The sequence below is a fragment of the Artemia franciscana genome, chromosome 5 (assembly GCF_032884065.1).
Source record: "Artemia franciscana chromosome 5, ASM3288406v1, whole genome shotgun sequence".
NCBI classification, from domain to species: Eukaryota; Metazoa; Arthropoda; class Branchiopoda; order Anostraca; family Artemiidae; genus Artemia; species Artemia franciscana.
Window position 1 is genome coordinate 30,994,602 of NC_088867.1, and position 27,035 is coordinate 31,021,636.

At 36.7% G+C, this 27,035-nt stretch overlaps 1 protein-coding gene across 1 annotated transcript in view; it reads left to right on the plus strand.

Moving 5' to 3' along the window:
* LOC136027252 (protein YIF1A-like) overlaps nt 1-27,035 on the plus strand; it is a 50,639-nt gene that overhangs the window by 17,379 nt on the left and 6,225 nt on the right. Inside the window, exons 2-6 of the mRNA XM_065704324.1 lie at nt 1,503-1,693; nt 7,051-7,179; nt 17,081-17,217; nt 22,169-22,324; nt 26,835-26,928. Of these exons, the coding sequence (XP_065560396.1) occupies nt 1,503-1,693; nt 7,051-7,179; nt 17,081-17,217; nt 22,169-22,324; nt 26,835-26,928 (707 nt within the window). The remainder of the gene's footprint in view (nt 1-1,502; nt 1,694-7,050; nt 7,180-17,080; nt 17,218-22,168; nt 22,325-26,834; nt 26,929-27,035) is intronic.

Sequence of the window (27,035 nt, forward strand, 5' to 3'; positions counted from 1 at the left end):
AGTACCTGACTCTTTTTGTGTCGGTTTGCTCTCGCCCATCCTTAAAAAAGGGAAACCAACAGACCAATGCTCTTTGTACAGGCCAATCACTGTTGCTCCAGTGCTCTGTAAAGTTCTAGAGATCTTAGTCTCAAAAGAAATTCAATATTCGTGCCGAATGCCTGACCACCAGTTCGGTTTCCGACCGGGTCTGGGTTGTGCTCACGCTCTCTTTAGTCTTGCCGCTATTCTAGCAGATTCTCACGAATCTGGTGACCCTATAGTGATTGGTGCTTTTGATGTGAGTAGAGCGTTTGATTCGTCGATTCACACTCAGGCCCTTTTAGCCGCTTACCAGCAAGGTGTAAACCTCCGTGTCACTAGCGTACTGTACGATATGTATTGCCGTTTAAAAGCGCGTATAAAAATAGGTAACCGCATCACATCAGTGGTTGCTCCAGTAAAGAAAGGTGTCCGCCAGGATTCGGACGATCTATTAAATCTAAGTCGGTCTATTAGTGGTCTGCAATCGAATTTCTCGATCCTGTGTGATGAATACCGAAAAATCGGCCTGGCTTCCAATACTTCTAAATCTGTAGTTCTTTTTTTCAACGATAGTCCTTCTCAGCCTGAACACCTCCTACTGGGTAGCGAGTCAATTACCGTTTCATCTCACGTCGTGTATCTGGGTTTACCCATAGGCTGTAACCTTAATGAAACTCGTCTACTGCTCGTCAAACACGTCGAGAAAAAACTCCGCACCGCGTATGGGTCTATCGTCGCCAGCAGACTCCTCTTATGCCGAAAGTATCTCGCGAATATGTATAACGCTGTCGCACTGCCGCATATTCTATATATCGCGCCATTTTGGAATTTATTAACTGACACCCAAAAACGCAAGCTCCGGTCCCTTTATTTTAGGTTCACGAAGTTCCTGCTGCGATGCCCCTTGTGGACGAGAAATACTTATATGATTGATAAACACAGGATTGCAGACCCCAGTATCACGGTAAACCGGTTGATTTCTAATATCCAGGCAAAATGGAACCACCCCTGGTTTAAACATTTCTACAGTTCTTGATTATGTATTTTTCCATGTTGTGTTTTAAATTTCTCTCCGTTTTTTTTTTTTTTTTTTTTTTTTTTTGTTTCACTGTACTCCGTTTTGTTCCATGTGAAAAATACGGGTAATAAATATTTCAATTACTTACTTACTTACTTACTAGATTTTTTGCCCCTTCCCTAACATCAATAACTCTAGTCTTTTTTTCTGGCCTCCTTTCATCTTTTCTAAAGATTATTTGACCACTGATGTCATAAATCAATGTCAAATTTAGAGCTCTGGTGGTTTGTATGTTTGTCCTGGACAGGGAAAAGCACTTCTACTAGCCATTTATGACAAGAACTAAAAAAACAAAAACTAAATATCCCTTCTATAGAAGTATCATATACCTATTATGCTATTTAGTTTAATTCAGGAGTTCCACATTTTTCTTTCTTTTATAACTCTTGCTTTACTTCAGGCGTTCCAGTACAACCAGCATCAATTGACCCCCATCAACCAACATTTGTACCACAAGTGCCTCAAAATCAATCAGCAGCATATTACCCTACTGCTCCTTCTGATGTTGCAAGCATCAATGTACCAAATCCACTGTTTCAGCCAGCTGCTGCATCAATGGCAATGCAATTTGGTGAAGTAATTGTGGGTCAGGTAACCATCTAAGTATTGCATATGTTTTAAGTTGTGCACTATGCTTTTCTAATAATTTGTTAATCATATTATGCTACACTCTTTTGCCAGATGAGCATTCTTTAGTTTAGTATACGTTTGGATAAATAAGGTGTTTACCACTGTGCCTTTCCAACATTTTTGTTCACCCAAGAGGACATGGAACTTCAATTTATAACATAAGTTATGCTTGGGTCTATGGTGATTTTAGCCTTAAACAGATACTTCTTCTTTGTATTTTAGTTTTGAGTTATGTTGGAGTTTTCAAACCTGTACACATATAACACAACAGTACTTTTAGTAATACCTTTCAGTACGTTTTTTATGCAGAAGGCACAACACCAAATAAATTTGCAAATGCAGAGGTATCTATTGCATCAAATGGCCAAATTATATGATGTCAATCAGATTCAACCCAAATATAACCTAGAAGCTAAAAACTCCTAAACCCACCAAAATTGGTGAACATACAAAGCTAAATTTAATGTGTTTCAAAAAGACGATTATATAATTTGAAATTATTCATTTTAGATGAAATAACGTCATTTTGACAATTTTAAGTAGTTGGCTCAAACCTTGCTTTTTTTTTCTTTTTTTTGTTCATTAGGGTTTAGATCTGGCAAACCAAAATTCAGTGGAAGCTAAAAAATGTAAATATAAACATTAAAGAACTTTTTAAAGCACACTTTCATCTCCAAATGCACTAAAAGGTAAACAAAAAAAATGTTCCTGCTGCTTAGTAAATTGAAAGTTTTCATGAAAAAAGAAGAAGCTTGGAGTGCCTATTAATTTTATGTCTGTTTAAAGACCTTCACAATACTGTACTCTTCAATGGTTCAATATTGGAAGCAATGGTTATGCTAGTGGTCAATTATGGCTCCAAAACATGGGTGTTTCCAAAAGTTGAAGAAGATATGTCAGATATTTTCCAGAGGAATTGTCAAAGGACAGTTTAGGTACTTGTTTGAGTTACCATAGGTCAGGCAATTAGTTGTGCAAAAAAAGGTGGTTTCATCCACCTTTGATTTTCTGGTTTGATTTGGTTTGATCTTCTAAAACTGTAATGAAGGATAGGTTATGATGGCTGGGCTACCTGCTGTAGATGAAGAACAATAGGTTTCCCAATACTGTGTTTTTATGTGTCTCCAGGGGCAAACAGATAATTCTTCTGGGCTTGGTTTGTTTTGACGGGCGTTTTCGGGCTGAAAAACCTCTTCCTAGCTAATTTATCTACTATGGGTTGTCTCCCCATAGTAGCATAATATTTGTAGGCATAAATATATAATGAGTTGGAGGTAATAGGCTTGGGACTGTCAGCGCAGGAATTCGGCTCTTGTTGATAGAAGAGCATCAGCAAGTACTGAAAACTGTTTTGTGACCTAGACGGGCCAAGGATTGCACAAAGCCTACATTCATACTGGAGGTCCCGGGGACTTCTTGCTGTCTGGTTCTAACACGGCTTAAGTGCTTTGGTGTAGACTTGAAAAGATATGTTGATCCCTGTTCTGCACTGGTATCCAGGATCATTGCTTTTCCTGAAGCTAAAATAATTTCAATGATTTAATAAACATGAAAATTGGAACCTGGAATGTCACAACGTTAAAAAATGACTATCATATCGACATTTTGACTGACGAGTTCAGACGATTCGAACTGGACTTACTAGGAGTTTCAGAAACTCGTATCCTAGGGGTAGGAAGCATGAAATTAGGTAATGTAGAATTTGTTTACTCTGCCCGGAAGGATGGGGTACATAAACAGGGAGTAGGGCTCGTGATGAATAAGGAAGCTGCTAAGTCTTGTTTAGGCTGGGAAGGTATTAAAATTGAATACGAATTGCTCATTTTATGACTCAAAAGTACAGGGTATCAGTTATAGTAGTATATGCCTCTGTTGAACCGACTGATGGAGATACTAGTGTGAGTCACTAGTATCTCCACAGTTACTTACAGTTACAGGAGCAAATAGACAGGGTCTTAGGTAGAAATATGGTGTTTTTACTAGGAGATTTTAACGCCCAGGTTGGTAGAAATAGGCATAGATGGTATCCTAGCCTAGGTAAATTTTGGTCTTGGAAAAGAAAACAGTAATGGCTACAGACTTTTGCAATTTTATAGGTATAACAATCTAATTATAACCAGTACGGTATTTGGTCATAAAATGACCCGTCATTTGACATGGTATTCACGTATTGGTAAGACAGCAAACCTTATTGATTATAGTGGACCAAAGACTGGCAGGATCGATATAAGATACTAGGGTATATAGGAGTGCTGCTATTAATGTTAAAAGTTAAGATCACCATCTAGTAGTGACTAGGTTCAATTTAAAGCTGAAATTTCGAAAGAGTAACTACCTCCCGGGAAGTTTTGATGTTGGTAGACTCCAGGATCAAATTTGAGAGAAACTTTCTAGGAACAGTTGAATGCTAAACTTGAGAGTTTAAAATTTGACACAGTGTGGAAGATGATTGGAATAATTTTAGAAAAACTGTTTTTGAAGTTGCTAATGGTGTTCTAGGGAGAAAAATTAAGACGGCAGCTAGGAATATTAGTGAAAAAGCATTATGTTGAATAGAGAGGCAAAGGGGTATATGAAAACAAAGGGAATGTAAAGAAAATGGAGAAAGGATAAAAATATGAACTAAGGATATGTGAAGTGGAGGCCATCAATAAAATTGCCAAGGATCTGGAAGATGCAGCTAGACGCCATAATAGTAAAATATTGTACTGGTTTGTTAATAATTGAGAGGGAGTAGTCAGTTCAGACTTGTCCCAGTTAGAGATAAGAGCGGGGCCACAATTGGTGATAAGGAAAGAGTTAAAGGGAGATGGGTGGAACATTTTGGGAATTTGCTTAACCGAGATAGATTTGCAGGAAAAGATGTAGAGGAAATGGAAAAGTTTGTGATACCTTGGATGTGAAGGAAATTCGTTTTGTGGAAAAGAATTAGCCATAGTACTAAAAGTATTAAAAAATAATTAGGCTCTTGGTGCTCATAGTGTTGTAAATGAGTTTCTTAAATATTGTGTCTCTGAGGCTAGAAATAAGTTTCTTAGGATCATGAATATGGTATTTGAAAAAGGGGAAGTACCTAACGATTTTAGGAAAATCTTAATTAAACCATTGTATAAGAGAGGTGATGAGAATGAATGTGGTAATTATCACGAAATTTGTCTTGTTTCTGTAGGTAGCAAATTACTTAGTATTATGATACTTTTTAGACTGAGAGATGCTGTAGACAAAGTTCTGAGAGAAGAACAACACGTTTTTAGAAAAGTTAGAGGGTGTTTTGAGAAAATTTTCACTCTTAGGTTAATACTTGAGAAGTGTCCTCAGTTTTATAGATTATGAGAAAGCTTTCGATTATGTTGATAGAATAGCTTTAACAAAGGTCTTATCCTTGTATGGTATATCAGACAAATATGTTAAAGTGATTAGTGCTATTTACGAGAATAACACTGCTGCGGTTAAGGTAGGAAATGAAGTTAGCTGCTGGTTTTGTATTAAATCAGGAGTTAAGCAGGTTTGTGTCCAATCCCCATTTATATGGATCATTTTGATGGACTTTATCTTAAGGAGCACAGGCAAGGCAATGGGAGACCACTGCATCAAATGGAGAGGAAAAACTCTCCTGGTAGATTATGCTGATGATTTAAGCATCCTAGATGAAAGTGTGAGCAAAATGAATTAACTTTCAGAGGTTTTGTGAGTTCAAGGTGCTAAGAGAGGTTTGAAAATTAATGTTAAGAAGAAGACCAGGTCACTAAGGCTAGAAATAAGTGAAGATGAAAATGTGACGTTGGGTAACGAAAAGATAGATCAGGTGGGCAGCTTCCCTTACCATGGTAGTATTATTAGTAAAGATGGTGGGAGCAGTGAAGATGTTAAAAGTAGAATAATCAAGGCTTAGGGTGTTTTTCTCATAGTTTAAAAAAAGTTTGGAAGAATAGGAAGATAATTCTGCAAGCCAAAATTAGAATATTGGACGGTACAGTGATGAGACTGGCTAAAGATGGCTCTGAAGCATGGACGCTCCAAAAAGTGGATGAAGATTAACTAGATGTTTTCCAGAGAAATTGCCCAAGGATTGTTCTGAGTACCCGGCTGAAAGACCGTATTTCAAACAGTAGGTTGTAAAAAAAAGTGTGGTTCATTCCCGCTTTCTAGCGCTATAATGAAAGAAAGGTTGAGATGGGTAGGGCACGTTCTGTAGATGAAGGATGACAGATTTTCGAAGATTGTCCTTTTCGGCCAACCGTCTAGGGCTAAACGGAAAGTAGGTCGTCCTCGACCAGGGTGGGGGGATGTCGTAAAGAAAGATTTAAAGGAAATGGGAACTTCCTGGGCTGGTGTAAAGAGGGAGGCTTTGAATAGATTGGTATGGAGGAGGAGCGTGCGTAGCTGTGCTGGCCTCAGGTGGATTGGTATTGCGGTGAGTTGTTAGTAATAGAGTAGTAGTATTTGCCAATACCCTTTATTTTAGTTGCCCTTATTGATCTAGTTTTACATGACGGTCCAGGTTTTAGTTCTGTCAATTGTTCAGGTGGTTGGACAAAAACCTCTTTTTCTTCCAACGAATTATCATTTATAAAACTTGTAAATTTTCGGTTTTTGGGTCTTGTCTTATTTGATAGTTCAGGTTGTTGATTCTCACCCGTTGTGAATTTAATTTGTTTGGGGTGTTCTCTTGGTCTTATCACGTTTGATAGTTCAGGTCGTTCCAGAGAATCACCGTTTTAATTCTCAAAGGTATTTGATTATTCAAGCAAGTCCAATTTCTAAGAACAATTTCTACGCAAATTTTCGCTTTTTAGGCCTTCCTACTAACATTATACAGCTGGTTATGTTCACTGGGTTTTTTTTTCCACGTAGCGAGTTGCTTTTATCTAAGAAAAAAACAAATTAATTAAAAAATTTCCAGTTAGTTTTCATGTTTGAACTAGAACATTAAAACTATTGCTCAGGCACCATAAATATTTTGCAGTTTTCATAATAACTTTAGCGATTTTGAACCGACGTATGCTGCACATGATTTTTTTTTTTGTCTTTTAGAATAACAACATTTGTAGAAGTGTTTTTTTTTTAACTTGGAAACTTTTTCAAGGACTAACCTCTTAGGCTCTTAGCGAATTTTCTCAAACTTCTGACCTATCTAGATGGGTTTTTTTAGGCCAAAATATCCCAGAATACCAATTTTCCCAAAAACATATGCAGCCGTTTTCGAGAAAAAATAAATCAATACAAATATACATACACAATTATTGCTCACTTATAAAGATAGTATGTATTTGTATTATAGATTTGATATTAAGTTTAGATTTGAAATTTTCCTTTAGGGAAAGCAGGCGTTGGATCGAGAAATTGGAAGATATATATCAACTGAGAGTCTCAAGTATTATTTTGCTGTTGATACTGGCTATGTTATTAATAAGCTACGTATTTTGACACTTCCATATATACATACGGTAAGTATGATTATGCCTTCTCTTCTGGGATCAGGTTGATTAGTCTGACCTTTTTTATAAACACAAAATCTAATGAACTAAACATTTCGTCAATAAAGATTTAGGCTAGAGTTTATATTGTTTTTTTTTTTTTTTTTTTTTTTACTGGTGTACTGTGTGTATACAAATAGGCTCTGTGTGTATCGCTCTACATGAATTTCTCAAATGGCAGACTCGATTGACCGCTAATAAATTGCAATAGAAATAGTTTTTGTACTATTTTCTCAGGAAAAAAATCTAAAGAACACCCTAAAAGTTGAGGTTTAGCTGAAAGAAAGTTTAACTCTTTTAGTTTTTTTTTCTCATTTTCTGTCTTTGTAGATGCAAGTTTAAATTCCTTCAATAGAGAGATTTTGTTGTCCTTTTTGAAGAATTGGCTTAATCTTTCTCTTCCCAAGCATGTAAGCCATCGTAATCTTCACCGGCTTTCGATATTACTGTTATGCGTTATAGTCAGATAAGTCCTTCTATTTTACCATTTTTCCTCAATTTCCAGATTTTAATTGTCAGATAATCATTAAAATTTCAGACGATTTTTATTCCTCATTTTGTTCATGAGCATTTTTTTTCTTTAGAATCTTGCTGTGAATCAGGACAGACCTTTGTACTTTATAAAGTCAGAGAAACAAAGAGTTTTTTTTTGTTAATAAATTTAGGACAAAATAAAGCCTTTATTTCCAACATATATTTATTCATCCAAACAATATACATTAAGTTCGAGGCTTAGTGTTGGAATGTTTTATGTGTGTTGTGTAAGTATTGTGCTTTAAAACCTCCAAGACCCTTGAGCCTTCGAGTGCCATTATACACCCACCATGGCATTGGAGAAATATTTTGAGTAAAACATTTCTTTTCAGAATACTTGTAAGGTTCAATAAATGCGTTTCGGGATGATATGACCATAGCGGCTCTGAGGACAATGGCTCAAAATTATGGAAATTGCCTATTTTTAAAGATGGATTTTAGTAGAAAACCTCGGAATGGTGCATCTTTTTTCAATTTATATGAATTTGGGATACGGGGATGTAGATACCCTTCCCTGGGTTTGCTGCCTTGGATTCACCAAAATGAATTAAGTCTTAAAGAGTTTTGTTTTTTTATCATTCGAGTGATTGGCTATGGAACCCTCTCTACCTCTCGTCTCCCATTCTGAGCTACGTAGTGATTCAGTGCAAAAAACGAGGTTAGTTCTGATTTACTGTAAGACGAGCTAAGTCCTGACTTGGTGATAAAATACGCTACATCCTGATTCAATGGAGCAATGAGCAAAATCCTGGCTTTTTGTAGAAACGAGCTAAGTCATGACCTGGTACGGAAACAAGTCCAAGGAATGGCCCAGTGCAGAAGCGGCCCAATCTATTAACACATGAACTTGCATCATTTTTATACAATCCTAATAAGGGGGTTTAATAACAGAATTGCCTCTCACTCAATTGGACTATCTGTCTTGGCTTTTTCTACAATTAACCATGACTTGATACCCACAACTATTCGATTTTAGTTCAAAAAGTGCTTACTCCATGGGAAATGGAGCCAGGTCTTGACTGGCAAGTCCATGCTGCTGACTGACTTACTGAAATTACGAGGCAAGCTTTGACTGGTTGCAGAAACAAGCCAAGGCCAAACTGTCGCATTCCGATGACAGGTTGGGAATCGGAGACTGGCTCTGAAAATAGCAAAAACTAACCTCACTCTGTGTTACCTGGGCTTCCCAGCCTGGAGGGGGGAAGAGGTTAAGTTTAAGAATATGAGTTTTTCTATTATTAAAAGCCTTGGCTTGCCTACCCAGTAATTTAGCCAAATGACGGAATTCCTGCTCTCTGATCAATTGAAAACTACATGGCTGAAAATTAACCAAGACCAACAGGGGATACCAGATATGATATATCTTTGATCAGCCGAGGCCAGATGAAGCTACCGGAATTCGAATATTTTTGGTTAGCTCAACCAAAAAGACTTATCCGACATGAAATATTTCCTATCAGCCTAGACCAAGGGAGAGTCACAAGACCTATAAATGTTTGAAAGGTAGCCTCTCTATTTTTGTGTTAGTTTCTGTTTATTTTAAACTTGACTTGATTTGAATTTAGTTTTTTGTTTTAGGCTTCATTTTGTATATTTGTTACAGTATCCATTCCTTTAACGTCTTACATGACTACGGTGACGCCATGACATCAAGAAGAGGGTCACATTGTGTGCGGTTAGGAGACAAGCGACAATGATAATCATTATATACAAGCCTGCCGTGTAGCCCGGCGGCAAAGCCGCCAGGCTCCCGGTACTATATGTATAAAGTAAATTGTAAACATACGTACCTTTCTCAATAACATATAATGTATGTAAACAATAAACGAATTGCCTAACTTACAGCCATTGCCCTGAGGACTGTAGGACGGTTGACATCCCCAAAGACATAATGACTAAACCTGTCAACAATGCTGAACAAAATAGCTTTCTTAAAATTTTGAGTGGATGTGTTTTTGGGAATGATAGGCTTGGGGGGGGGGAGGGGTAGGTTGCCTTCCATTCACTTTTTACTCTTAAAAAGAGTACTAAATCTTCCAACTTCCAATCAGATGAGCGCCATCCAATCCGAAGTTTATCCAACTACCTATTCCATAAAAAACCTTATATGCCCCAGGGTATAAATTACAACCCTGGGCTCTGGATGGTTATGTCCATCCTGAAGGCATTGTTGTATGCTCTTTGGACTGCTGTAATCAAAATTGCTATATCGCAAGATCAGGGGGGGGGGGCTAGTCACCATCCATCGCTTTTGACTCTTACAAGGGAACTAGATCTTAAAATTTTCAATCAAATGAGCATATTTTAAAGTTCACACAACCACCCCATCCATAAAAACCTTACATGTCCCCGGGGCATAACATACAACCCTTGCCCCCAAACTTTGGGTGGTCGTATCAACCCCAAACCAACAAGGTCGGGCCTTGTTATGTGGCCTTTGAACTGTTTTTCATCAAATGGCTATCTCAAAATTTCTATCGGATACATTTTAGGAAAATATGCTGGGGGGGGCTAGTTGCCCTCCAATCACTTTGGCTTTTAAAAAGGGCTCTAGAACTTTGATTTTCAATCCAATGAGAACGTTCCGAAGTTTATACGACTGCCTTTTCCATAAAAAACTTTTATGCCGATTGGGCATAACTTACAACCCTTGCCCTGAAGGCTGTGGGGGGGGACTCATCTTCAAAAAGATAATCACTGGACCTTTCAACTACGATGAACCAAATGTCCATCTCAAAATTTTGATTGGATGTATTTGGGGAAATGATGGCATGGGGGGGGGGCTGGTCGCCCTCCAATAACTTTTGACTTTTAAAAAGTGCACTAGACATTGGAATTTCCAATTGAATGAACCCCTTCCAAAGTTTCTACGGCAACTGCTTCTACACGAAGTGCCCTGATATAAAAAAAAACAAGAAAAAAAGCACATTGTGTCCACATGTCCTTCCCTAGGCAGCTCTATTGCGCTGCCTATGATTTTCAAATTCGCATTTCGAGGTACTATAAAGTGTCAGATTTGCTGGTAGTGTCTTACATTGCTCCATATTGAGGTAATTAGATCTACGTTGCATGGGCAACTTGAGGTGTTGCGGTAACGTGTGTTCGGCTTCGCCGATCAAAGTTTTGCAAGATCAAGACTTTGGTTTTGTTTCCTCGCTTTGATTAAACGCTGAAGTTGTTAATCTGTAAGGATTTAAAAATAAATACTAGGTACACAGCCTTTGAGCTAACAGCCGACTGTTGCTTAAAATTCCCCTATATGTCTCACAATTGGTATCGGCTAATTTTTTGTTTCAGTGTGTACCTTACTACTGAAGTTGTTAACCCCTTTAAACTTTCAAACTGATATATCTCCTGAAGGAATTTTTTTTTTACCAAACAATGGATGACATATGCTTTGATCAGCTCATCAAGAGCTATCGACTACCGTCGAAAAAAAACTATCTGTCTCAGTTCAAAAGTTGACTTTTTTGCCGTAGGCCAAGTTTCTAACGTCATCACTTAGATTGGAGCAAAGGATAAACTCTATCTTCTTTAGCAATGAGAGAACTTTTAAAGTTTAAGAGGCACATCTGATACCATTTCTCTACCGCAATCCCAAGTGCAAAAAAACCTAATGATTAACTCAGCTGAAATCACGAACAGAAATGGGTAGAAACAAGATGGCAGCACTTTCGGACCCGTGGGAAAATGTCACTGTTTTGTTTCTGTAAATTTTTCTATTTATCATTCAAAGAAGATATATTGGCTGTGGGGCCGGGTAACTGCCGCATATATTTAACACTTGTTGATTTTATTCCATCTTCAATTTGAAATCGGTGCCTGCCTGCTTGCCTGCTAGAATGGAAGCTTCCACTCGAAAGCAGAAACATGGTTTGATGAAACGAAAGCTTGATTGCATAACTTCAGATAGTTATCTCTGACATAGGCTATAAAACTCCACTTCATTTCACACCCCATAGGCTCTGTCTCAAGGACAAGCAAAAACCACCCTTTTTGGCCCCAGGTAAGAGTTCTACGAAGCTTTCCAAAATGCAAAGTCATATTCATCAATCCGGCCTAAGGTCCACACTTTCCGTAAAAACCGCGGAGGTTAGACCCTTACCACTTTCTAAGAATAAGCTGAAATCGGGGTGCTAGGAAAAAAACAAACAAAAAAAAACGACAAAACCAAAGTGTTGCACTTGCAACACAATGACTGTTGAATCTTCTTTCAAAGGTGGTAACAGATAAATTTTTAGGGAAAAAATTTTTCCATGAGGATCATTCCAAGTCAAAGTGCAACATTTTCGAGTATTCTGTTTTTGGTGTGATAATTTCAAGATGAATGGACAGAGCTATGAATGAATGAATGAATGAAACTTTATTTACCCAATAAACACACAATGGTGTCAAAATGGATCATACAAGGAAAAGGAAAAAAAGTAATTAAAAGGAAACAAAAGGCAGTATCAATAGGAAAAAACAATTATAAAAAGGCACTAAATAAACTATTTGAAGTATCCAGACTCTGTTTAAAACGCAATCTACGCTCCGCGACAACAACATACGGATCGACAACTCCATATATAGAAACTATACGCGGGCTTTTGGCCTACAGAGTTACGCCCAGTAGGAACTTGGCGTACCGAAAGAAAATTGATCGACAAGCTCTTTTATCTGACTTACTAAAAACACTTCAAAAAGGCGACAAAGCTAACAAATGGGTCACAGAAAACGTGTTATAAATTCTAGAAAGCAAACTCCTTTTATAACATGGTTTACAAGGAGCAAGCAGGCCGTATGTCTTGCGAAGCTTTGCACGTAGGAACTCTAATAAAAGTTCTCGAGTATGCTTTAGGTTACTTCCAATGGGTAATCCAAGGTAATTTGTGCTTGGCGTTAGCTTAACAGGATGACCATCAAGATAAACGATATGGAAGATGGACTGATTGCGTGACATACCAATTGAAACAACTTCACTCTTTTCAGCATTAAACTTCAACCCCTATTTTCCTTTATTTGAAACATAAAATCTCAAAATTTTCTTCAATGCCAGAAATGGTGTGACTGAGATTCAGGACATCGTCAACATAATTTAAAAGTGACAAATCAAGGCCTCGAAAAATAAATGATGTCTGAACTTTCTTTTGAGCCTCTAGCACGCTATTATTATAAAATGGAGGTGATGACACCCCGCCCTGCCTAATACCTTTCCAAATACGAATTATAGTTTTTGAAACTACAAAATCTTTTTGAACAGGAACTTTAACAAATACGTGAAGCTTACTATACATATGTTTGTAAATACGTAGGATTGAGCGATGAAGCCTATGGTGGCTGGCACTGTGCAGTAGCTGAGGATGTATCCCCGAATCAAATGCCCGTGATACATCATATCCAGCCATAATAACAATATCCTTATTTTCTTCCACGTCTAACAGGGCATTTGCAATAACTCGGTGGATATGTTCATGGCTGTACCTTTTTTTTAAAAGCCAAACTGATTGTCTGGCATGGAACAAACTCGGTTAATCTCATCAATAAGTAACAGCTCTAAAAATTTACAAACTACTGGTGGAACAGTAATGGGTCGATACGAACTACATTTACTTTTATCTTTTCCTTTCTTAGGCACAGGGGTCACAATACCAGCACAAAAAACATCAGGAACTAATCCACTATGAAATATTATCTGGAACAGTATTCCCAAATGGTGTAACAGATTTAAATTTCCATGTACAAGATGCATGCCACACAACCGGTCAATTCCACATGAATATTCCTTTTTAAGTTTCATAATACATTGACTAATTTTTCCTAGGTTTATATCCATAGGTTTATTTCCTAGGTTATATCCAAGGGTATATCCAGTGCTGAGGAAAATGTATCTTATAAAGTAGTATCAGGGGGTGAAAACTCACTAGTGCAATATTTGACCCATTCATGTTCAGAGGGTGAGGTATAGTCATTTGACTCGCATTCGGCTTTCATTTTGCCAATGAAACGCCATATCTCATCAGGGTTTTCTAACAGTATATCACTACATTTATCTATAGCGTCTGCCTTATGTTTACTAAGGATCTTAGAAACATTACACTTAGTATAAAGTCTAACATCGTTAACAAAACCATACCGAGGTCTGCCACAATCGTTCCAAATACGATACCAGAATTTAGAAGCTTCACATGCTCGTACAAGCGACCGGGGTTAAGAGACCATCTAGGAACTTCAGATGCAACGCGTTCTTTATGTTTAGGCACAGCAGCTTCTGCGCATCGCATGGCATGGGTAAGCTTAGAACAGTATATGTTTAACAGAATCTGTTTTTCTCTAGCTGATATATCCGCATTCTGCTGAAAGAGCTGGAACGGTATTTTAATTTTTGCCAAAATACTGTCGAGAACACTTGAGCATGAAGTTAAGTCAATCTTGTTCCATTTAGACTTAGAATGCCTCTTTCTTTTACTTGGGGACCTATTCTCAACATAAGTGACTTCAAATGAGGAGTTAACGGGAGAATGATTAGAAACTGACACGCCGGTGTCAACGTGACAATTATCGAGTGCTTTTATGTTGTTAGAACAGAGAAAGAAATCCAAAGAGCTAGTAGAGCCTGAATTATGGACATAGGTGAAGGAGCAATCGTTCAAGACAGGTTGCAGATCAGCAAAAGCGGGTAAAAAGACTTGAGTCCTTGCATTAGCATTTTCATTCAAATCACAATTAAAGTCTCCCACAACGATCACCTGACCATGCCTATCTAAGCATTCCCTGACAGAGTGCACTAGTTTGGCGCATGCAGCACTAAATCGCTCTTCTGAGGTAAGATCACGGTAGTCCAATGGGAGATAGACGGAGAATACATAAGTATCCCCGATTTGCACAGCTATGTAATGGTCGTGTTTAGTAACCAGATGAGTGGTAAGGCCAGAGTTGACAAGAATCGCAACCCCGCCTGAGGGTCTCCCTCTTGCCGAAGAAATAGTAGGCACAGCAAATAGTTAGATGCAGTCAGTTAGTTTCAGTAGAGAGACAGAGGAAGCTGTCAGGAAATGCTCCTGTAAGCTTAGCACATCTTCAGAGCATAGTGCACTTTCAAGAAAGGGCAGTTTTTCAATTACACCGCCATTCATATTCCACGAGCACCCCTTTAGCTGAGGAGTTGTGGTTTATTCCCCATTAGCTTCATTGCTACTGGACATTTTATACTACAGCAGGTTGGTCATCAGAACCGCACAATGCACATTTTACACCCTTAGAGCAAGGGTTCACTCTTGAGTTCTTGTGATCATCGGCACAGCGAAAATATCGAGTATTGTTTTTACAGGTTTGAGCTGCCTGCCCATACTGTTGACAATTATAACATCGCATTGGTAAAAATTTTTACTCCTGGATTCGATGTTTCTCATAGCCGAAGATCAAAGCGTTTTCGAGAGCTTTCATTAGATCAGCGTTACTTTCGAAAAACAACTTATACGAACGAGTATTTCGTATCCTATTTGCTTTCAGACAATTCTCAATCATACTGCAGAGATTAGTGGCCGCGGCATCATCAGGAATGTGGCGTACAATGCCGAAGTGCAAGGTAGATTTTAGTTTTGCATCTTTCACGGCATTAACAAGAGTAGTTGCAGCTTTCTTGTCATCAAGTACAATCCGCCACTCTTTCTGTAAAGACTTCAAGCCTAGTATGTGAGAACAGCACGCACCATCAGCAAGGTTCTCAAGGTAACTCTTGCGCTCGACAGGCTTTTCTTTTCATGAGCTTTAGGAGGTTGTTTTGGGATTACTGAGTACGTAGGTTTCGTTTGATGAGCATCAGAGGAGCCCTGAGACACTTTATTATGTTGGTGTTTCAATGAGGTTACGTGTTCCTTGAGGTTGTCTACAGTACTACAGACATCTTTCAATTTCCTGGTTAAGGTTGCGGTAATTTCACCAGGGATCATCGGCACTTCATCGGGCTCATAAATTACAAACTTGGGTAGCGTAAGTTTCTTTTCGTCACAATGCCGAATAGCCCTTAGTAGATCGGACACAATATCCTGTGGCTTTACGCAATCCGAAGTGCGAGTAGTCATGCCAGCTAGCGGCCAAAGAATTTCCTTGGCCTTCAACAGTATATCGGGCTTGTAGTAGTGCGCAGATTTCGAAACAATATTTTTGCTTGCATTTCCCGCCTTATTAGCACGAAAAATGAAGTTCAAGACAGAATTGTAGATTAATTTTATCTCTCGTGTGTCAGTTTCCATTCCAGCAGCGGAATAAAATAGCACAGTGTCTAAAAACAAGAAACTATTGACGGGGCCAAAGTTAGAATGTTCACCGTCCAATTAGAATGGCCGAGGGAGGAGCTGGTCAGTAGAGCGTAAGTAGTATAATAACTTGCAATAAAAATATGTCAGGATTATACGTCACTAATCCCTATTGCGAAATTTTATTTTCTTCAATACAACTTATTGAATTATTAATGTCCATACAATATGCAATTTTGATGTTTACACTTTGAACTCTGAATTGAAACTATGTGCCTTAACATCTGTCTAGTTGCGTGGACAATAGGGGACACAATTCAAGAAAGCTCTAGAGAGGGGGTGAATTTATGTAGCTTTAGGAAATAGCCGTCAACACTGTATCAAACTTTTTTCTAACAAATCCATGAGAGTCGTAGGTAATGAGAGAACCTGGTCTATTATGCAAGGCAAACCATCTCGTCAAGCCAAGGGACCAGGAGTCTAGTTTTTGTTACCATTCATCAATACCTTAAAAAAATGGACAGACGGAGTGTATCCTATTATGTCCATCCTCAACAAATGTATCATCAGACTCAGAAAAATAGAAAATAGAAACTTTTTTTTTTACTACAGAGCAACTTGGAACTTCAATCCTCCTTTGCCAAAGGAGAGCCTCATAGCTGCTATACTGTAGTAACTGTTAAGTGACAGTGTGTTATCATGTTTATTGTTATAATTTGGCTCAATAATAATCTATGTATTTTTTTATTGCTCAAGATATTACCTAAAAAAAAAAAAAAACTAGAACTAGGAAACAGAATCATTAGGATATTTTTGCATTCAAAATTTCTCTTTGAGGAAATTTTAAACTCCAGTAAATTTAGTTTTTAGATATAGAACTGAACACTGTTACACTTACATAAAGCCTTTTCAAAAGATTAGTGTGTTGGCTCCCTAGCCATGGTGAACGGGGTATATTAGGCTGTAAAAATCTTAAAAATATAAAGAAAACTTGAACTCTTCTGTCAAGAACATCAGCGTGTGATGTCACATTTGTGTTGAGTGAATGCCTGATTCTTAGATCGTAGTAAATGAAGCAGGCTTTCCTTCTTGGATTTTAGGATTGGACACTGAAATACAGTACTGATGAACCAGTACAACCCCGTGATGATGTCAATGCCCCCGATCTTTACATACCATTGATGGCTTATATTACATTCATAGTTTTATCAGGAATTGCCCAAGGTGCACAGAACAAGTGAGTACCACAAATTGTATTTTTTTATTTTTACTTTTTTTTAATGCTACTTCTGTTTTTTACTTACGGTCAACAAGCGTTTAGACTTGATCCAATTCGCTAGTCAATATATTCAGCTACTCATCCCTTCTCTTTGGGAGCTATAGCTCCTTCTTTCCTTGTTTCCGGCTCTGTTCTTGAAATAGTTAGTTTGTGCCTATTTGGCTAGAAACTGAAATGAGGAACTTGTGGAATTGCTCGTTCGACAATAGATTCAGAATTCTAATAACTTGGGGGACGCTACCCTGAGAAAAACTAGTTATGATTGCAAGAGCAGCTGTTACCTAGCAAAGTGGGGCATGCAGTGCATAGAAACAAAATATAAAAAAACACGTTCAGATTAAGGAAGAAGGATGTTAAAATAAGTTTCTAGATGTTCTTGATTGGGAATGTTGTTTTGTTTTTTTCGTGGGCTATAGGTTAAGAATCTACAAACCCTCGAAATTGTACAATAGAAACAAACGTTTTCTTATTTTTAATAAGAGGCTTAAAGCACTAAATAGGAACTCGAGTTACGCCAATAGAGTTACTAAATAGACTAAATGGAGTTACGCCATTGATCCCCGTTCCAAACCAAATAACCAACAACGCCAGAACTCGAACCCCGGCAAAACATTTCGAGTCTAGCGTGCTAACCACTTGGCTAGGTGGCTCTATATATTTACAATTAATTTAAGCTACCTGAAACAGACTTACCCTTTGCCTAGCTTTTAGGAAGAACTCAAAGAAAACTCATTCAAAAACCGAGTCCTGAAAATTAAAATAAGTGCTTAATAGCTTTGTTAAATTTGATTTTCGTGTTCAGGCACATATCCAGTAATTTAATGGGGGACAGGGGGATGAAAAAGTGCAAAATACCAGTTATATTGTCCTCCCGTATTATATGTAATCCTCCCCTGGAGGTGGACACGCTCCCCCCTGCATATATGCCGGGTCATGCTTTTCTAATTTTTGGCTCTTATTTTTGTCTTATAGACCAGGCAACCCTAAACTTATAGCACATTGCCCTGTGTTTTCGGTAAACCGTGCAATCTGTTGCAGCACGCTACAAAACTTTTAGGGACTGCAGTCCTATCTTCGCTTTGTGTAATTTCTGTATGTTTTATGTTTGAATCTTGTTTTTTACTTTTACTTGTTCTAAACTTCAATCTTATTTGGAGTTTTCGAACATAACTTTTTGCCACTAAAAGCTAAAGATGCTTATTTTTGTTCTCCTGTAAATTTTTAAATTTGAGAGGTACCTTCCTTTTGGGTACGGCGATTTATTAAAAGATAAATTAGCTAAAAATGTTACAAATACCTTAATAATCACTCTTCTTGATCGTTCGAAGTCGAGCGTATTCTATTCAAAATGAGGTTTTGACTATTTGTTGTAAGATTACTCTGTTATGCGGAAAAGGGTGATGTGTATTGTGATCCGATTCGGTACATATAAAAAAGAATACATCTAGGCGTTTCTTGGACTTTGCCCAACGACATAGCACGGTTGATAACAAAGCGGTTGATCGAAACTGGGAAAATGCTCATAATATTTTTGGCCAGTAAATAGTTACAATTCAATTGGAGTGAGCAATAGGAGAGATAATGGTAAAAAAATTGAGTATTTGCTCCTTATATTTGGAGGGGATCAGGTTCAGATTTTTTTCTCGTAATTGTGTTGCGAGAGCAGCACTTTGGTTTTGTCGTGGTTTTATATATATATATATATATATATATATATATATATATATATATATATATATATATATGTATATATATATATATATATATATATATATATATATATATATATATATATATATATATATATATATATATATATATATATATATATATATATATATATATATATATATTCCTAGCACCCCGATTTCAGCTTATTCCTAGAAAGTGGTAAGGGTATAACCTCTGCGATTTTTACGGAAAGTGTGTACCTTAGCCCGGATTGATGAATATGACTGCATTTCGGAAAGCTTCGTAGAACTCTTGCCTGGGGCCAAAAAGGATGGTTTTTGCTTTTCCTTGAGCCAAAGCCAATAGTGTGTGAAGTAACTTGGAGTTTTATAGCCTATGTCAGAGAGAACTATCTGAAGTTATATAGTCAAGCTTTCGTTTCATCGAACCATGTTTCTGCTTTCGAGTGGAAAGCTTCGCTCCAGGCAGGCATCAGTTTCAAATTGAAGATGGACTGAAATCTATAAGTGTTAAATATATGCGGTAGTTACCCGGCCCCACAGCCAATATATCTTCTTTTAGTGATAAATAGAAACATTTATAGAAATAAAAAGTGGGGACCGAAAGTGCTGCCATCCATTGCTTTTACACATTTCTGTTCGTGATTTCAGGTGGGTTTATCATTCGGTTTTCCACAATTGGGATTGCGGTAGAGAAATGGTATCAGATGTGCCTTTTAAACTTTAAAATTTGTCTCATTGCTAAAGAAATTAGAGTTTACACTTTGCTCCTTTCTAAGTGATGACGTTAGAAACTTGGCCTACGGCAAAAAAGTCAACTTTTGAACTAAGATAGATAGATTCTTTTTTCGACGGCAAATTGATAGCTCTTGATGAGCGGATTAAAGTATATATAATCCATTTTTTGGTAGAAAAATTCCTTCGTGAGATATACCAGTTTGAAAGTTTAAAAGGGTGGACAACTTCAGTAGTAAGGTACACACCGAAACCAAAAATAGGCCGATACCGATCGTGAGATATATAGGGGAGTTTTAAGCAACATTCTGCTGTTACCTCATAATCATCTTCGGCAATCAGGGGTTCGCAACTTTTGCTAGTTGGTGCACCTATTATTTGTTTCAACTTCAGCGTTTAATCGAAGCGAGGAAACAAAACCAAAGTGTTGCTTTCGCAACACTTTACTCGGCGAAGCAGAACAAATGTTGCTGCAACACCTCACGTTGCCCATGCAACGTAGATCTAGTTTGTTTCCGGTGTATTTGTTGGTAAGACCATTTTCGTTCCAGTGGTAAAACATGTAGGGGACTTATAAGTAATAACTGACTGTTGGGCTAGAATCATCTTCAGCGATAAGGGGTTTGCAACTTTTGCAAGTGGGTGTACCTATTGGTGCAACACCTCACGTTGCCTATGCAGCGTAGATCTAGTTTTATATAATTTTGAAGACCACACTGCCTTTCCATGACGAAAGTAAAACAGTTCAAAATAGGGATGAAACCTTTTAATTCACAGTGAACAGATATAAAAAATTTTAACTGGATATTTCGAACACATATACAGTGTTCATCATCAGCAGCAAAATCCTGCTGATGATGAACACTATATATCTGTTCGAAATATCCAGTTAAAAATGTTATATCTGTTCACTGTAATTTAAAAGGTTTCATCCCTATTCTGAACTGTTTTACTTTTGTAGATCTAGTTTCTATTTCCTTTTCGCTCTTTTTGCCCGTTCCTCCTTTTTTTTGGTTGGAAATTTCAGAAAGTGTAGTGACTAAACCTGCCTGGATTGGAGTGGCTCATTTCAATTTGAAAACCATCGCAATACATTTGACAGATAGCAGGTTTTGCACTTTCATTGCTCTGTCTTCATCAAACTAGTTAACTGTTGCAATCAGATAAATTTTGACAAGAATCCATCTATATATCTTCACAACTTCAAGGACATTGGTGCTCGATTGGAATTTTGTTATGTCAAGCAAAATGGAACAGCGGATTTTTTTTCAAGTGGTGCAAAGGTCTTGCAATTGTTTACCTTTTTACATAACCCTAATTGCTATAGTACGTGCTCACACCTCCCCACCGTGGTAAAGAGTATAGAGCTGTTTTCATTTTATGGGCCCCGAGAGGTGCCTTCCCGCTAAAAAAGTATCTGTCCTCTCTAATGTTTGGACTGTGTACCCCTGTGTATGAGCTATATTTTGAAAACAGTCACTTTTTCATGATAGCCAAGTCTATTGATCTCTGTTGAGTGTGACACCAGTTGATGGATGACTCAAGTTCTAATGTGTTGACCCAAAATGACTGGCATATCAGGACACAGATTAGGAAGAATTTCATTTGCATTTCTGTTAAATGTCTTCCATAACTTGATGCATTTCGAGTCATAGAAAACAAAACTCCCTTTAATGCATCTCAGTTTTAAAACCATCCTGTAATTGAGTGCAAAAAAGATCTTCCAAGCAGGGACCAATTTCTTATGCATTGATGAGAAAGCCAACAGAAGTTTTGTTGCTGGGTTGTAACTAAAGCAGGAATTTGTCTTCATGCACTAGTCATAGGTACAACAACGGTCATGGATGGAAAATTAATAACATGTGTTATTTCATCAATCTTACCTAATAAAAAGTTGAACGCCGAGTCCCAAACCTTCTAGACTATCAGTGACATAATATTGCGAACAGAGTCATTTGCTTGCTAACAGCGTTTTATAAAAAAAAACGAAAAATTCTTAGTTTCTGAAGTTACTGACAGGTTGTACTATATGTCCCTTACTGTCGGGGGGGGGGGGGGGGCTTTTTGTAATTTGTAGCTATTTTTCATGAAGCTACGTAAAAGGCTTTTGAAGGGTCGGTGTTAGAAGAAGGTATTTTTATCTTTTGGGTTGGTGTTTGAAGAAGTGTTGATCTTCATTTATTGAACTGCAGTTTTTTGTTTTTAAACAGTGTTTTACCTTGCTGAGCTTTGTGATAAAAGTTTTTTACTGTGTAAAAACTACTTTGTGGTCTGCTAAGTGACCAGAGTAGATCCCAGTTAAAGAGATTTCAATCAAAAGAAGACTTTATTTTTAATTGTGCGTTGTTGGTCGATTCATTATATGTCCATTGTCTAAAGTTCAGTTTCGTTTAGATATTTTATTTATGGTAAGCACTGCAGGGTTGTTGTTGAAGTCACTTTCAATTTTTTTTTCTTTTACATGGTTCATTTTAATTTTACAGGTTTACTCCCGAAGCACTGGGCATTGAAGCATCTTCGAAGTTGGCCTGGTTGACCGTTGAAGTTTTAGTTATTTTACTGACTTTATATACTATTAGCATGCCTACATCTTTGAAAACCTTGGATATAATTTCTTTTTGTGGATATAAATATGTAGGGTAAGTCTGAAATTTTGCATCAACTTGGTCGGCCTAAGTTTTTATTTTATTTTTTGCCAGAGCTCAGCTCTAAAACTTTCTGCCCAAACTAATTTTGCTTGTGAAAATAGAAAACAAACTTTTTTTTTCTGACACACGGAGGTATATGCAAGAATTTATCTTAGGGTATAATTTTTTATCTTGAGATTTTTAGTAAGAGGGAAAGGGGCTATTATCCCTAATATACTCATCGACACGTGGTAAGTTGTTTTATCGTTAGCCAGAAAAAAACTAACCTTTTATGTAAAAAAAACAACTATTTTTTTGTGGAGTAATAATAATTTTTATGACACATTAGTGCCTGTGAACACAGCGAGATATCTTGTCAAGATTTCCCTCGGGAAAAGTTTAGAAATTGCGGCTTTCTTGAAATCGCAATTTTTTCCCCGGAATCAATTGTGTGACACATCCCGCCGAGACACGGGGTAACCAGTGGTCCTTGTAGCGCAGGTACCGATCTCTTGATTCTCTGCCTTAGGTCGGGTGTGTAATTCGTGGTTAGGGACAAGGTCTACTTGCATATGCAAGTGTACAAGGTTAATTGGTTGTTCTAATGTTCAATATAATTTCAGGGCAAATAACAGGGAATTGCACGATGATGAATTGTGTGGTAAGAAATATGCGCTTGGGGAATTATTGGGACTCAACTGTATGATAAATTTGTACTAATTCTGTTGTTTGGAAAGTAGAGGTAACTTTTGGGCTATCTTCATTATTTATACACGTGTAATGTCGTGGGTGCAATATATTGGGCATTTAAATTTGCCAGGCGTAAATAATTTCTTAGATCAGACTGCCTTTCCGTTTATAATTAAAATGACATGAAAATACTTTAAAACGGGTAAAACTTTCAAGATAATGAACTTCAAAAGAACAAACTTTTTTTGTTTATATAACGATAAAATTCGAATATTTGAGCTGCACATCAGAAAGGGATTTTCAACAAGGCAAAAGATTAAAGTGAAAAAATGACAAGGCTAGCTTAAGCAAATTTATACATAAACAAAAAGATGAGAAAAAAAAACGCAACCACTAAACAAAAAATGAAAGAAATCGAAGAAAATCATGCGTGAAAAACTATTGTTGTTGTTTCTAAACAAGTCTAATATGGCAACTGAAGCATAGACACAAGGCAAGGTGGCACTTGCATACATTGTTGATGGCCGAGTTGCCGTCTGATGTGTGATTTTTAATGAAACGAAGCCACCTTTTTATTTGAAATTTTATGTATAACCTTTATCAAATTAATTAAATTCAGTATTTAGCACAGATCCCACTTTTAGCTGGGAAAAAGTGAAATAGAATTACAAAGACCCAATAAAGAATATACAACATACAAAGTCATGCGTAAAGAATGTTTTGTTCTTGTCAAAAATTCTATGTGGTGGAACTAAAAAAATATAGCAAATAAGCTCCCAACAGTACAAAACAGCAAAACCCCCAAGTAGGATACCTTCCCCCTAAAGTGTAAAATATGACAAGAAACTGTTGGAACGGTAATTGCGGAATATTTATTTTATCTTCACTACCATTATGTAATATTTGGTCAAAAAAGTAGCTGAAAACCATAGACTATTAGAGAGTATTCGAGAAATCTTAGAAATTAGAAGAAGACATCTATAAGAGAACTATTTTAAATCGAGATGACGGAGAACCTTGTTTGCTTCTAGTTATGAAGAAGATGAAAACATTTTGGACGCTCAACCCCGAACAAGTTTGCACTGTTAAGATGAAATAAGCTTTAGGAAAAATACTCTAGTTTCATCAGAAAAAGAGAACAATTTTCAAACATAGGAGTATTAAAGGACCCTATGACCTGTATCTGATTTTGACTGATTAGACTTTGGTTAAACCTAAGATTTTTAACGAAAAAATTGTTTGATTTTGTTAGAATCATATCAGGAGGGAATTTTGCTAGAATCTTATCAGGGTGACAACAGTCACCCTGTCTCGTGTTTGTGCTTGAGTTATCATATTGGACCCGTATAAAAATAATTCTTATAGCTTATCAGATATGGTTTCTTTTTTTTGTATAGCGGTAGTGTTTTTCTCATCTTGTGCGTTACAAAAACATATCCATACCGAAATCAAAAGAAAGAGTAGTTTAGTCTCATGACTAATTATTAGTCTCTCCGAATAAAGTAAATACTGCATTTTGCCTACCTATGTGTAAAAAAAATACATTCGTGTCAATTCGTTGGTGAAACATTCAATTATTGGCAACTGTTTTTTATTAGGCTACATCAGGAAGGACCCACTATCTTATGGATTGTACTTGTTCTGTCGTGTCTTTTTTTGGCATTTTACTTTACCTTTCAAATAAAAAGAAAAGGGAAATAAATAACGCATAAAATGACAATATAATTTATTTTAAACTTAGGTTACTCAAATAACTTCAGGTATTGACATTATGTTGGAAATGAATCTGGTTTTGAACTCAGGTATTGGAAATCATCGTTTGATCTGAATGAGCGAAATTAAAAATCTTCTCTTGCGGCAAAATTAACTTTTAAAAGTTTTGAAGGGTATTTATGATTATACCCAAGCCTTTCTTAATGAATACATTTAAAATTTCAAATTGCTTAGGAAAATCTCAATGGGGGATTGCAAAATTGTTTCTTCCAGATATGCGATTTGCTATCCACATAACTTATAATTTAGTTCATTGATATAAAAGTAAAACACTACAGGCCAGTGGTGGGGTAGATAATTTTGTTCTCCCAGTTTCGGTGAATGTGCTAGATACCCCACTTATACCTCCCAGTTCCTTTTTTTATTGTTTTTGTTTCATATTTGATACATTGTATATCCATTACTCCCGAATTCCTTCTAATTCGGTCAACTCTTCTTTTCAGTATAGTACCTTTCACAATTCAACAATACCTTTCACAATATAGTCACCTTTCAACAAATACCTATTATTAGGAAAGGACTTATGCTAGGTAAAAAATCGTCACTGCAGTAAGTGACTGCAGCGTGAAAACAAAGCGGTAGGTGTTTGCAGTTGTATGTAGTGGCTAGTCGATTGAACAGCATGTTCATATATTGGGTGATTCGAAACATATAATCTTTAAAAGCTCGAAAAGTGAGATACTTAGATACGTGAGCTACGTGAAAAGTGATTCTTCTTTCATTTGCCATCATGAAAGGCTTTTCTGTGATCTTTAATTCGGTGTAATTCTGCGCGTCAGTATTGGCAGCTTGAAAAGATCTGCTCGTTTGTCTTCTTTCATTTGTTATGTTCTCTGTTAGTAATTAGTCTTCTTATACGCAGTAGCGTCAGTTGACGGATATTAGGGGGGGAACCTTTTTTTTAGAACCTAGGAGGAGGTTTGTGTTTGTGTTTTTTTTTTCAATTTTTAGGAGGAAAATACCAACAAATGCCATTTTCAATAGAAAACCCAATAGGGTATTTATCAAAAAGTATCGGGGGAGGGGCAATGCCTCCCATGCCCCCCCCCATTGACGCCACCGCTTATAGCCTTTGTCAAATTGTTTTGTCAACAAAGCCTAGCTGAGAAATTTTCATATAAAAAATTGAAATTTAAATGGATAAGTATTGTTTATGCATAGGGACTAACTATCTTACAGGTAAATAAGTGTCATATTACCCCGATAATATACATACTTTAATTACTTACTCTTGATGAAACTATGTTCCATATTTTTCTGGTCTTTTAATTTCTTTTATTTTCTATTGATTTTCTATTAATTTATGAAAGTAATTTTATTTTTCAAAATTTACTGTTGTTTCCAGCCCCATCTGCATCAATTGGACTGTTACATTGCTTATATTATATCCTGTTTTATGTGCCTTGTAAATAATTAAATATTTTTTGAATTGCTATAGCACAATTGTTTGATTTTGCAATTCGGCCTTGATCATTGAATATAATTTTCACTACTTATTGCGAAGTGTTTAAACTCATAAGAAAATGTTCAAAACATCTGGCGCCACGATACGGGGTGATAGCGGTCGAAACTTGTTGTTAAAAAAAAAATTCTGAACAGAATTTAAGAGAATATCAGCGGGAAATGAGAACACGTTCAATAGTTTAGCAGATCTTTGCGACAAAATAATTTTTTTAAGAGCGGGGTAATTATGTTTAAATGAAACAAGCTATTAATGTGTGAAAAATTGCTTTGCCTTTTTTCTTGTATTGTCCTGATGAAGAACTTTTTTTAATGTTTTTTGTTCTCTTTTTCTTTTTTGAAACCTAGAAGGAAATAGCCTGAAGTCTTAATTAAAAAGAAAATAGTCATAATTTCTTACCATAAAGTTATACTGGTTGATAATTTGTAATTTCTTTTCAACTAAAACGATATTCTTGAATCTTGATATCTCTGAATTATTGCATGAATTCTTGGAATTTTTATTTCATTCATTGTTGTTGTTGTTTTGTAGATTTCTTAATAGTCTTTGCACTATTTACTATAAGTCTAGCTCTGTCAGCTGCTCTTAAATTTCTAGGATGATTGCAATTCTACTGGCCAGTTTTGTTTTTTCTTCATCAGGTTATACCATCGCGTGGATTTTTTATAGTGCCAGCCTCATGTTCTTTCTGGTGAGTATTTTTTGACCATGTTAGGTAAATATTTCAATAAATTTATGGGGACTCGGTACTTTAAAATCATTTTGTGAGCCTCAAGGCTGGCTGACCATCCCAAATAT